At 28.2% G+C, this 14,428-nt stretch overlaps 2 protein-coding genes across 2 annotated transcripts in view; both read right to left on the reverse strand.

Moving 5' to 3' along the window:
- LOC101899414 (longitudinals lacking protein, isoforms F/I/K/T) overlaps positions 1-14,428 on the reverse strand; it is a 301,516-nt gene that overhangs the window by 29,499 nt on the left and 257,589 nt on the right. The gene's annotated exons all lie outside the window — the stretch shown is intronic.
- LOC105261816 (uncharacterized) lies at positions 2,713-14,194 on the reverse strand. The gene is made up of 2 exons (XM_020036804.2): positions 14,091-14,194; positions 2,713-3,374 (listed from the first exon to the last, which is right to left on the reverse strand). The coding sequence occupies exon 2, from the start codon at positions 3,310-3,312 to the stop codon at positions 2,797-2,799; it is 516 nt and encodes a 171-aa protein (XP_019892363.2). The 5' UTR covers positions 3,313-3,374; positions 14,091-14,194; the 3' UTR covers positions 2,713-2,796.

The raw sequence follows: 14,428 nt of genomic DNA on the forward strand, positions 1-14,428 counted from the left end.
TGGCGGAGGTTATTTAAAGTTCGGTCCGGCCGAAATTAGCTGTTTTTTACTTATTTGTGTATTTTTTTAAGTCGAATTTGGCTACTAATCTATTTTCGACTTTATCTTGAAAACTCAAAATCGGATATTTAATTTTGGACAAAATCTATGGTTGGAAGGGGCGATATTTTTGCTGAAGGCAAAATTCGTGGTCTTGAAATCGAATATTGTTTTTGACAGCGACAGATTCACAAAATCCACACAACAAGTAAAAAAGTCGCTAAAGTCAACTTAACTGAAAAACTTGATGTTGGTAATAAATTTCCTAATCAAGTCGAAACTTATAAAAAAATACACGTTACAAATCTGAAATTGTAGTTATTTCGATGAAATTGTGGAGTTAGGGCAGTTAAAATGCTTATAATAGATTATTAAAAAATGTGGGCCTGCATTGAGTCCTTTTTTCGAATTGAGTGTGTGTTCTGTTAATTTAGGCTTCAAATTTGAAGTTTTCAGTTACTTTGGCCGCCAAATTCAGTCGGGACCTTTAATTAACAGAACTTCAGTGGAACTTCCTCGATTCTATATTGAAGAGGACGTATTCTATCAATTAAGATTGCGACATAAAAAAAAGTTACAGATATTTTTGGCGGGAAATTTTATTTTAGACCTTAAGAAATGCCTTAAATCGGTCGCTAAATCAAAAAATGGACCTAGATTGAACATTTTCGCATAGATGAGCGTTTTTATTTAATATTTTCAAATATTTAAATTTTTATTTAAAATTTAATTTTCAATGATTTCGGCAAAGACAGTGGGTCCAGGGCCTCAAACACTTAAAATCTGACCCTGTTGCTATGTAGGGCAAAACGTAGACCTACTTTATAAATATTTGCAGGGATGTGTCCCATCAATTAAAATATCTAATTACATCCACTTCGGCTGAAAGTTCTTTCCCATGGACCCTCAAGACCCAGAAAATTTAGGGTCTTATGACAAAACCTGGACCTGCTTTGAACATTTTCCGAAGGGGATGTGTAAAAACAATTCAGAATCCAAAATAACTAATTATTGCCACCTGGGCAGGAAAACTTTTGGCAGGTCTTTTAGAACACCTACAATTGGACTTTGCCCACGAATTCGAAATTTGCGATTTGCGATCTGGGAAATTACACTCACTTTGTCTTGACAATTTTACTAGGACCATGGAAATCCCTGTAGTCAGTCAATGGGGCCTATGCCTAAATTTGGACCCACTTGGAAATTTTTTTGTGGGGATGTATTTGTTTTAATAAATATTTGAAAATATCAATTATTCAGGTTCCTTCGGTTAAAAATTTGGCCACCTAAAATCGCACCTTGACTACAAATTCAAAATTTGCGATCTGGGTTTTAAGCTAAAATCTTAAAAAATATTTACGACCCCGAAATTTTGGAACGGCATGTGTTCCATAAATTAAGAGTCCTAATTGTCGAGCTGGAGCTATTACGGGTTGGAAAATTGGACCAAAATATTAAATTTTCAACTATTACTCATGGAAAATTGGGGCAGAAGTCTCGAGACTCAAGTCTTATGTGAAAACATGGATCCTCATTGAATATTTTTTTTTTGCACGGATGTGTTTGATGGAATTCCAAATAATAAGTTACAGTCAAATTGGTTCGAAAATGTTACTAGGACTATGGAAGCATTTGTGAAGATGAATTTTTTTAATAAATATTTCAAAATATCAACTATTCAGGTTCCTTGGGCTGACAAGTTTGGTCAGGACCTTCAAAATATGGAAAATCTGACATTTTCTTTGTCAAATTACGGTCACTTTGATTGGAAATTGGGAGTGGAAACGTAAAAATGCCGAATATCAGGAGGTCACGAAACATAAGGTTTTAAATATTAAATGGACCCCATATAGGACATTTTTGGGTGGGAGGGTTTTCAAATCTTTTGAGAAACCAAAAGTTAAATTTCAAGCATTTTTTTTTTTGAAAAATTCTTTAAAATTTTCAAAATACTGAAAATCAATCAATTTTCAAATAATGGACTCAGATTGGAAACGTTTGCCGTAAATCGAGATTTACGGTAATATGGGGCCTAAAGAAATACTAGACATATGGTCTGTTCCAGAACTGCAAGAATATAAAATTTTCTGCTACGATAACCGATTTTTGGCAGGCTGATATAGGCAATTTATAAATAATTCGTCTGAAACTTTCAGAATATATTGAGATTGGGAAATCTGGCAAAGGGTTTATATTCTCTGGGAAATTGGTTCCCAACACACAAATAATTTGGTTGGAAATTGTGTTTGAAATTTTCAAAATGCTTCAAATCGTGAGGTAAAATAATATGGAGGGCAGTATAGTAATACCATCCTGGATTAAATACACGAGTTTCTGACTATATTTCAAAGCTCCAGGGGTCACAAAATTCGTAGGGGATATAAAAAATACACAACAATATTATTAATAGCGAAAAATACGTTCTATTTTTAATTTTTTTTTTGATCTCCAATGGAGCAACATTTCATTTCAAAAATATATAATTTTTTTTTAATTTTTTCAATAATAAAATCAATTTGTTTTTTTTTTAATTATTTTTCTTTCACTTGTTTATTTTTCAGAAAATTCTTAAGCTTTTTATAATTTATTATATATGAAATAATTCTTAATTTTGTTTTTTTTTGTTTTGCATTACTTAAATATTATTTTTTTGTAATTTTCAATTTTTTCTTGTTTTTTTTTTTTTTGGAAATAATTCCTTATATACCTCATCGAGATATATAAAAAAGGGGTTAAGGCTCAAATGTTTTTTTCTTTTTAAATTAAAACCGAATGTTCCTTGCGCATGTGTTCGTTAAGGAAGGCCTGCGAACGATAGACCCTCGAACAGAGGGGACATCGATTCGTTTCGAACTGTGACAGGCGCTTGGAACTTTGACGCGGCAAACGTTTACCTGCACGTCCGGCATATACTAACGTCTCGTTGTGGGCCAACAGATCCTTGGGCAGTTGGGGTAGCAAACGTTCAATACTGTGTGTGGACGATATGGAGGCCAGCTGTTGGAGGGCAATGAGGGCGGTGTTGTTGACAACATTGCTGCTGCTGGTGGTGCTGCTGCCGCTGGCCGATGATTGTTGTTGCGGTTCCACACTGGTGGTGGAACGTAAATTGATGGCCTCACCACTCTGGCTATTCTCCGCCGAAAATGTTGGAAAACTATCTGTGTCCATTGTTGAGCTGTCACTCTCTATTTTTATTTGACTATCATCGATGGTGATATCCTCAGTGTTTCCAGCCGAATTGAATAGGCTAATGGAAAGACTAGCCGCCATGGATGATGCAGCAGCCGAAGTACTGGGGGCCTTGGAAGTTCGCTTGCGTATATTGTATTTAACTGGAAAGAGAAAGAAAAATGGAAATAATATTAATAAAGAGAAAATTTCTTATTTAAAATTAATAATTATTTTTTATGTTAATTTATTTTTAAATATTTTCCTTAGTTATTTCATTTTTTTAAATAAAATATAATTTTTTTTCGATATTTAACATAGAAGAGATTTTTATTAATATAATTGCAAAGAAAACATAACAGAAATAATATTCAATAAAAAGAAAGCAAACATAATTCGTAAATAATAATAAAAAATTAAAAAAAAAAACTACTCAAAATAAAGATTAAAAGAAAAAATAATAATAATTCATTGTCAAGGTTATATAAAGCTAATTTTTATGGTAAAAGTATTTTATATTAATTATTTTAAGTTTCAAGAAATAAATAATATTTAAAAAAAAAAACAAAATATTTTTTTGTTTTTAATAAAAACAATTATTTGAGCTTGAGGTTTGACCTCAAGCTCAAATAATTGTTTTTATTAACTATCGAAAAAGGTCGAAAAACCAGAGAAAATGTTTTTTTGTTTTTTTAAAAATAAAATAATATTTATATTTTTCTAAATAATGTAACATTTATTTTTTTGAAAATAAAATATTTTATTTTTTGAAAACAAAGTATTTATTTTTTAGATTTAAAATATTTTATTTTTTTTTAAATAAAATAATATTTCATTTTATTTATTTTATTTTTTACAATTTATTTAAATTGTGTTATTTTTTAAAAAAATAAAATATTTTATTTTCAATAAAATTCAATTACTTTTAAAAAACTTAAATATTATTTTATTTTCAAAAAATAAAATAATATAAATAAACTTTAAAAAATAAAATAAAAAAATATATTTTATTTTTATTTATTTTTAAACAAAAAATAAAATACTTTATTTTCAAAAAATTAAATATTATTTTATTATCAAAAAATTGAAATATTTTTTTTATTTTTAAAAAAATATAATAATATTTTATATTAAAAAAAAAAACTAAATAATATTTTATTTATAAAAATAATATTATTTTATTCTTTCAAAAAACAATTAAATATTATTTAATTTTCAAAAACTAAATTTTATTTTAGTTTTAAAAAATAAAAAATATTATTTTATTTTCAAAAAAGTAAATATTATTTCATTTTCAAAAAATTAAATATAATTTTATTTTCAACAAATTAAATATTTTTTTACTTTTTTTTAATTAAATATTATTTTATTTTTAAAAATTAAAAATTATTTTGTTTTCAAGAAATAAAATATTATTTTATTTTTTAAAAATAAAATATTTTATTTTTAAAAAATAAAAAACATATTTTGTTTTCAAAAAATATTTTTTTTTTTCAAAACAATTAATATTATTTTATTTTCAAAAAACTAAATATTATTTTATTTAAAAAATAAAAAAAAATAATAATAAAATATTATTTTATTTTAAAAAATAATAATAAAATACTATTTTATTTTTATGAAATTAAATATTTTTTTTTATTTTCAAAAAAAAAAAATAAATATTATTTTATTTTCAAAAAAAATAAATATTATTTTATTTTCAAAAAAATAAATATTATTTTATTTTCAAAAAAATAAACATTAATTTATTTTCAAAAAATAAAATATTATTTTATTTTCAAAAAATAAAATATTATTTTATTTCAAAAAATGAAATATTATTATCATTTAAAAAATATATAATAATATTTTATTAAAAAAATAATATTTTATTTAAAAAAAAATAAGTATTATTTTATTTTCAAAAATTAAAATATTATTTTATTTTCAAAAAATTATTTTTTGACTTTTAAATATAAAAAAAGCGCATAAGATAATTAAAAACAACAAGAATGGTTTAAAGCTACAACAGTCATATTTGTTTAAAACGACAGAAAAAGATTTTATAATAAAATAAAATATAAAAATTCAAGTATGGTTATATTCAAAATCCAATTTTTAAGAACTTAAAATGTTGATAATTTTTTATATTAATATTTTGCATTTTATTTAATATTTTTTTATATTAAAAATAATTCTTGAAATATTTTTTCAATTTACCGAATGTAATATTTATATTGAATGTAAGTATTTTTTCGGAATTCCAAAATTATAGATTTAATTTTGGAAAACGGCAGAAAAATTATAAAAAATGTATAACTCCCATCTAAAAAAAAAAAAACTCCAATTTGATTACATTTTAAATCCAATTTTTAAGAACTTGAAATATTGATAATTTTTTTATATTATTATTTAATATATATTTTTTATATTAAAAATAATTCTAGTTATATTTTTTAATTTACTGAATGTTATAATTATAGAATTTACTCAAAGTATTTTCAAAGCATAAATTTTTTTTTAACTTTTAAATATAAAAAGCGTAATAAAATTATTGAAAAAAAAAAACATAACAAAAATTATATTCAAGAAGGTAAAACAGTCATAATTGTTAAATTCTAAAAGAGAAAACTGCCATCTAAACAAATGAAAACATGAACATTTTTAAATCCATTTTTTAACTTGAAATATTGAAAATTTTTATATTAATATTTTAATTAATATTTTTTATGTATAAAATAATTCTAGTTATAATTTTTATTTACTGAATGTAATATTTATAGTGAATGTATTTATTTTTTCTGAATTCCAAAATTATCGATTTATTTTTTTAAAAACACAGAAAACTTATGAAAAATATAACTCCCATCCAAAAAAAAAAAAACTCTAGTGACATTAAAAATTCAATTTTTAAGAACTTGAACTATTGATAATTTTTTATATTAATATTTTAATAGTTTATTTTATATTTATTTTTTATTTAATATGTTTTTATATTAAAAATAATTCTAGCTATAGTTTTAAATTTGAACTGAATGTAATATTTGTAGTGAATGTTTTTTTTTTTTTTTGGAATTCTAAAATTATAGATTTAATTTTTTTTAAACGGCAGAAAAAATATAAAAAATATAGAACACCCATCTACAAAAAAAAAAAAAAAAACAAAAACAAATATGATTACATTAAAAATCCAATTTTTAAGAACTTGAAATATTGATAATATTTTATTTAATATTTATTTTTTATTTAATATTTTTTTACATTAAAAATAATTTTAGTTATATTTTTTAATTTACTGAATGTAATATTTATAGTGAATGTATTTATTTTTTTCGTAATTTCAATATTGTAGATTTTATAGTTTTCAATATTTTTTATATTAATCTCTACTATTCTCATTTAGAATTCTCATTTATTGAATAAAAAATTATCAGCTTTGGGGCACAACATGACCTTGCTCTTTCCAAATATTTTAATTGTGTGTCTTTTAAATGTTAAATATTTATTTAATTTTTTTATAAATTTAATAAATGTAATATTTAAATGGAATGTAATTTTTTTCTGAATTCCAAAATTATAGATTTAAGTTTTGAATATTCTTTTTTTTTATTTTGCTACTGATATTTTTATTTTAGACTATATGGCTTGAAGAATTTTCATTTATTGAATAAAAAATTATCAGCTTCGGGGCACAACATGACCTCGCTCTTTCCAAATATTTTAGTTGTGTGTCTTTTAAATGTTAAATATTTATTTATTTTTTTTTTATAAATTTAATGAATGTAATATTTATATGGAATGTAATTTTTTTCTGAATTCCAAAATTATAGATTTAAGTTTTCAATATTCTTTTTTATATATTTTGCTGCTGATATTTTCAGTTTAGACTATATGGCTTGAAGAATTTTTATTTATTGAATAAAAAATTATCAGTTTTGGGGCACAACATAACCTCGCTTTTTTAAATATTTCTGTTTGAGTTGGGAATCTTTTAAATGCCAAATATATGTTTTTAAATTTTACATTTTATTTTTTTATTAATATATATATATATATATATATATATATATATATATATATATATATATATATATATATATATATATATATATATATATATATATATATATATATATATATATATTTATTTATTTATTATTTATATCAATTTATTTATTATTATTATGATTATTTTTGGCTTTATTTAAAATTCTCCATATGTCGGACATAAGCTATAATCAGCTTTTTACAGTGAATTAAATTCGTAAGTGGCGTATGATTTTTCTGATTTGGATATGAAATTTAGGGCATATGGCCTAACATTTTGTTGTTGTTGAATTTTTCCTTTTTTTTTAATCTCAAATGCAGACTGTTTTTTTTTTTTTAATTTTTAACATTTTTGATTTCTATATTAATTTAATAGTGAATTTTCAAAATGTACTCAATTAGTAAGTGGTGTGTGATTTTTCTGGTTTGGATATGAAATTGTCAGTTATATTGGACATAACCTCACTTCAATGTTTATAACCTTAAATTTTAAAGATTTTCTTTTGTAATAAAAATTATTATTTGCCGATTTTTTTTAAATTTGAATTCCATAATTTACATAAATATGCATATATATAAATATGTAATAAATGTAATTTGTAGACATGTTGCCTGCAACACATCCCTTCTTTCCTAGGCATCTAAAAATTCACAATCCGGAGATAAATTACAAATCTCATCGGGTTCATCGAAATATTCGTCGATAATGAAAACATCCTGGAGATCATCTTGAGTTGATTGCTGCTGCTGCACAGGAGGAGTATACAAAGCCAGGGGATCTGGCATTTGCATTGGTGGCCCATCCACCGCTGGGACTATTGGGTCAATGGTTAAAATATTGCTGGCCAAAATTTGATATTCTGTCCCACTCTCCACAGGATTATTACAACTAGCAGGGGCTACACTTGGAATTTCCATTTGATTGTTGTTGATCTCCTTGGGTCCAGGATTGACTTCATTTTCCGTATTAATTTCCACCACCGGAATCCACATGGAATTATTGCCATAATTCGATTGTGGGGATACAGCTATTCCTGTGGGAGCTACACCACTTCCCGTTGGATACATTTGATTATAGATATTTTGCAATAAATCATTGGACGTCTCCGCTGTTATGCTCACTTCGCTGGAACCAACACACCCTTGCGATGAATTCATTCTCTCAATTTCCGAATCATTTAGCGAATGCGTCATACGATAATGACGACGCAAGGTGGCCTTGGACGAGAGACACCTCTTACAAATGTTGCATTGGAAGGCGACATTTTTTGATATTTTTCTTTTGCGACGAACAGAACGAAGCGACGTCAGGGGGGTTTTGCATGTGTCTATTATCAATGGATTGATTGCAATTGAATCTAAGGTGAATGAAATGAAAATGTACAACAGTGTGAACAGATGAAGGAAAGTGTTGTGATGAGATTTGCAACAAAAATGGTGAATGGCATGGGTGTGTGTGTGGTGGTGTGGATGAATAGTGGGATGGGGTTAGTGCCACAGGACGAAGTACAACATTTTACTACAGGACAATACACGTTAGAAAGGAAGACAATTTTCTACTTCAATTCAAACTAGACAATAGAGAGTATTTTTTTTAAAAACGGCCTATTAAGATTGAGTTTTTTTTTTTTTTTAACGGAACATATTTCTAAAACAAGAAACGTTTAAGGGAGCTTTTTTGAAAGAAGCGTAATTTCAAGCATCATTTGTGTACGAAGGATGCACTCTTTTGGTGAGTGTTCATCTTTAGATGATTTTCAGCAGGAGTGCTTTAATTATCTGTTCTTCAATAAAGGGTACCATTAAAGATACTGCTCCTTATGACATATTTAAAAGGAAAGGTCGCTTCTTGTGACACTTTCTATAGGAAGGACTATCCTAAAGACCTTTTCTTCATCTAATAAAGATAAAACCAGTAAGGAAAGCTCAAAAGTCGGGCGGGGCCGACTATATGATACCCTACACCACTATGCATATTTAGTAGAGCTCTCGTAAAAAGGTTTATACAGGGCATTTCAGAGTTCTATGAGATATTTGGTACAAAATCAAAATCTATCTAATTCTATCGTGCATTTTACGAACTATAGCTATCTCTGAACCGGGTTTCTCCAAATTGTACGTATTAGCTTCTAGACTGAATTCGGTCTTATGTACGAAAATTCAGGTGATTTGGGCTGATATTGACCATTTAGTGCACATTTAACCCGAAATCGGATGAAGATATATATGGGAGCTATATCCAAATCTGAACCGATTTCGATAAAATTTAAAACAGCTATTCCTGTGCTCCATCTAATACCTGGTACCAAATATCACGGCTGTGGAGTGAATATTACGAATGTATGGGACTAAAACACTAAATCGGATGAAACATATATATGGTTGCTATATCTATATCTGAACCGATTTTCACTAAATTTGATATACTGGCTTCTAGGCTGAATTTGGTCCGATGTACTAAAATTCAGTCCATTTGGACTTATATCGGCCATTTGGTGCACAATTAACCCGAAATCGGATGAAGATATATATGGGAGCTATATCCAAATCTGAACCGATTTCGATAAAATTTAAAACAGCTATTTCTGTGCTCCATCTAATACCTGGTACCAAATATCACGGTTGTGGAGTGCATAGTAGGAATGTGAGGGACTTACAAGATCAAATCGGATGAAAGATATATATGGGAGCTATAGCTATATCTGAACCGATTTTCTCCAAATTTGATTTACTTGCTTCTAGGCCGAACTCGGTTGGGTGTGCCAAAATTCAGGTAATTTGGACTGATAGTGGGCATTTGGTGCACATTTAACCCGAAATCGGATGAAGATATATATGGGAGCTATATCTAAATTTGATCCGATTCTCACCAATTTCAATAGGGTTCGTCCTTGGGCCAAAAAAATATTGTTTGGAAAATTTCATCTCAATCGGATAATAAATGCGACCTGCATTTTGTTCACAAGAATACATGGACGGACGGACGGACGGACGGACAGACGGACTGACATGCATAAATCGACTCAGAAAGTGATTCTATGAAGGTTCTCAAAAGTAACTATGGGTCTATCTCGTTTCCTTCTCCATGTTACAAACAAATGCACAAAGACATAATACCCTTACCACTATGTGGTGTAGGGTATAAAAATATTGGTGTGAGCCAAGAAAATCGAACATTTATGTTCAATTTTATGCGAAATCATAAATTCCATATTCATCCCAGGTTTCTGGTTGAAAGAAATATTTCGTTGTAAAGAATCGCCGACTTGTTGCGCAAGTAATGAGATATACAAGAATTGAAAATTGTGACTCTTTGTGGGTGAGGTACCAGAAGGGGTTGACAGATACATATCATCTTCACGACAGATCTTGTTTTAGGAAAAATATTTGTAAGTGGGAAATTTGAATTACATTCTTTGAGTGTGTTTTTTTTTTTTTTTTTCAAAAATCTTGAAGCCTATGTGGTGGAGGTACCAGAAGAAATGGTCTGATCTGCGCCATATTTATAACAGATATTGTGTTGATGGAAATATTGTGTTGTACCAAGTCTGAATGGAATCGGATGTTAATTTCGCGTTTTATGAGCATCATGGTTACTCACAATTTTTACCCCCTTTTCGGGGAGGTACTGGACCGATACATCGCATATCCAGAGTAGATCTTATGTTAGTACAAATAATATGATGTGTGAAATATGAAGAGAACCGGATGCTTTTTTCGGATTTCATAATCGTTTTGGGTATTCAAAATGTTGACCCTTTGTGGGAGAGGTACCAGAAGGAGTGGGCCCATATATAATCCATCTTCACACCCGACCTTGGGTTAATAAAAATATTGTTATGTGTATAATTTGAAGACAATCGGACAATTGCATCACATTTTATAAGAGTTATAATTATTCAAAATTTTCACCCTTTGTGAGGAAGGTACTTGATGGAGTGTACCGATATTGTCTATTTTCGCACCAAACCTAGAAGTGACTCAAATACTAGTATTTTCAAAGTTGGAGCAAAATTGGATTATCCCTTCTCTTTCTGTGAAAATGTTGACCTTTTGTGGGGTAGGAGTGGACCGATATTGCCCATCTCCGAATTCGATCTAAGTTTGAGAATAATATTACCATGTACCAAGTTTGGATCAAATCGAATACTCCCTTCGAGAGTTATCGTTAGCAACCAGCCTGACAGACAGACGGACGGACGGACGGACATCGCTAGATCGACTCCAAATGTTCTGAAACGGATTTGGTCCAAAGATACCTGGGGTCTAAAACCGTTATGAGGCATATGGCTGAGGGTATAAAAATAGGTTAATTTAAAGAGAAGGTCCTCGAAAACCATTTTTTAATAAAAATGTTCTTTCAAAGCACATTTGAAAAATGTTCCTGTTTAGAGAAACGATTCTTAGAAAAGGGGTCCTTAATAGCACTCCTTTTATTGAAAAGGGTGCTTCTAATGACTTTTTTGTGGGAAAGGGTGCTTCTGGGGACTCTTTCTATAAGAAGGACGCGGTTCTAAGGATTCTTTCTATTTAAAAAGATGTTTTAACGGGAAAAGTGGCTTTATGATCCGTTTAATTAAAAAAGAAGGTTTCTTAAAGGACTTTTTTTTAAAAAAGGGAGTAAAGAGTACTTTTCTCTATGAAAGGGTAATCAAGACCCTGTATTTTAAGAATTTTTGTCTAAGAAAGAACGCTTTTTATAATCAATTTAAGAGAAAGGTTCATGAAAAGCAAATTCTATTTTCAAAATAAAACCCTCTTCAATATCCTTTTCCGCTAAAAGATTCTTGGAAAATATCATTTCCGGAAAAATGGATTTTTACAAGCATTCTTTTCATTAAGAGTTTTTTTTGGAGATATGATACTTAGAATCATTGTTCTCGGTATAAAGGGTCCTTAATAGCACTCTTTCTAAAAGTCAGGGATCTATGAACGTTTCTATTGAAAAAGATGCTTCTAACGATACGTTCTCTAAGAACAAAAAATTGATTCTAGGGGCTCTTTTGATAAAAAAAAAAAAACAAGTTTATACGAATATTTTCTATTATTAGTAAAGATTCAAGGACCTCTTCTTTTGGAAAGGAAGCTTTAAAGGACCTCGTGCTCTTAAAAAAATACTTTAAGGACGGTTTTTTTTTACAAAAATGGTTCTTAGAAGCATCGTATTTGTTATAGGGTCTTTCATTTCACAAATTCTGTACAAAGGGAAGAGCGAGATTCTAAGGATACTGTACTTTATCGGATTAGCATTGATAGATTCTTAATTTGCGGGAGAATACTTTGAAGGAATGCTTGTCAGAAAGGACATTGAGGACCCTTTCTTGAAAAAACGTGTATCATTCTCTAAATACGGAGCTTTTATTGACATTCTCCTAGAAGGCATGATTTGAAGGACTTTATGTAAAAATTAAATATTCCAGATGTTTTCTTTTAAAAAAGTTTCTTATAAAATAAACGGTCATTAAAACCTTCGCTTGCCAAAAAGGACACTCAAGGGTACTTTCTTGAAAAAAAAAATCTTTAAGCTCTCATTCTCAAAACAGGGAGCTTATAAGGATATTCCCTTAGAAAGTATGGTTTGAAGGACTTTATCTAAAAAGAGTATATTCAAAAACCGTTCTTCGAAAGGTCCTTATGAAATAAACGTTTATTAAGACCTATAATTTTAGAAGTGGTGCTTTCAAGGAAAATTTCTCTAAGAAAGTGGGACTCTAACTCCAAGAATGGATTTTAGGTAGACTTTCAATAAAAAAAAAAATTAATCTCTACTATATATGGGGACCTTTTTCTCAACAAAAAGGTTAATTTGGGAACCTTCTCTTTCAGAAACTATGCCTTAAAGGACATTTATTTAAAAATAATTATTTTTAAGACTCTATCTGTCAGAAGGATTGTTTCTAAGCATCATTTCCTTAATTGATCCTATTTACTTTTTACGAAAAATTCATATTCGGACTTTTTCTTTCGGAATTGGTGCTTTCTTTAAGAAAGACTGACTTCGGGGACTTTTTCTTGAGAACAATTTTCTTCGAAATTTGGGACGATTTTTTTCTTTCTTTTTTTTTTTTTCTCTATTAATCTCATTTCTTTCAGATAAGGTTTCAGGAGCCATTCTCTGTTTTTAGGATTTTTTTTTTGTGAAAAAGTGGCTTTTATATTTGGCCTTTTTACTCACAGTTCCCTTTTTACAAACGGGTGATTTTAAAGAATCTTCGTGACATAAAGGAACCTTAAAGAAAGAGTACCTTAAAGGAGGTTTTTAAAAAGAAATAGTGTTTTTAAGACTCCTTTATTGGAAGTTATTCCTAAAAACACTTGCTTTTTAGAACAATTAAGTTGGAGATATATTCACTTTTTCGTAAAATAAAAGTAAAATATCGGTCCATAATCTATGCTCATTGTTCAACCTACGCTCCTTTGATCTTTTACGAAGAAGCCAGCCGATGGCTTATGCCAGTTAAAAAGTCTTAATTGTACCCGCACCCTTACTCTGAAAGAGGGTGTTTATTAAAACCCATTTTCTAAAAAAATATATTTCAGTAATCCCTTTCTCTACTAAAGAGTATTTTGGTTTCCTTCTAAAAGGGCTCCCTCCATATACAATTTCACCAAATATAATACTTTTGGGTTTTGATTCTATAAATAGAAATTATAGTTTTGAATATTACATACATATTACATTAGAATGTTTGAAGATATTTTGCATACGAACACATTTTGCAACGACAATAAATCTTAAAAATAAACCAAACCTTGTTTTTTTTTAATTAAAAAGAACAATAAATATTTCTTTTTATATGAATATATACATATAACAATACTATATAGACTTTATCGGTAAGTATATTTACATTGAGAATTTATTTGTTTTCCACATCCACATCGGAAATTTGATGTTATTTATTTGTATAGTGGTTAATGTGCCGAGCCAGGTGCGATAATCTCTTCTGGAATATCCTTAGACAAAATGGACAATGAGTTATGCGATCTTGTTCAACGAACAACCTAGAAAGAAACCTAGATTAGTGAAAGTTTTCTTTTACATGAAATGGGTATAAAATTGAGGTCAAATTTTACCAAAGACAAATTTTGCGCTCAGCACTACCAGCAAAACCAAGCCAATGGTAATGTTCCATAAAAAAGACAATAGTAAAGACTTGGATTTTTAATTTTTTCTAAAAAATTCGAT

This window comes from Musca domestica, unplaced genomic scaffold (assembly GCF_030504385.1).
Source record: "Musca domestica strain aabys unplaced genomic scaffold, Musca_domestica.polishedcontigs.V.1.1 8, whole genome shotgun sequence".
Lineage (NCBI taxonomy): Eukaryota > Metazoa > Arthropoda > Insecta > Diptera > Muscidae > Musca > Musca domestica.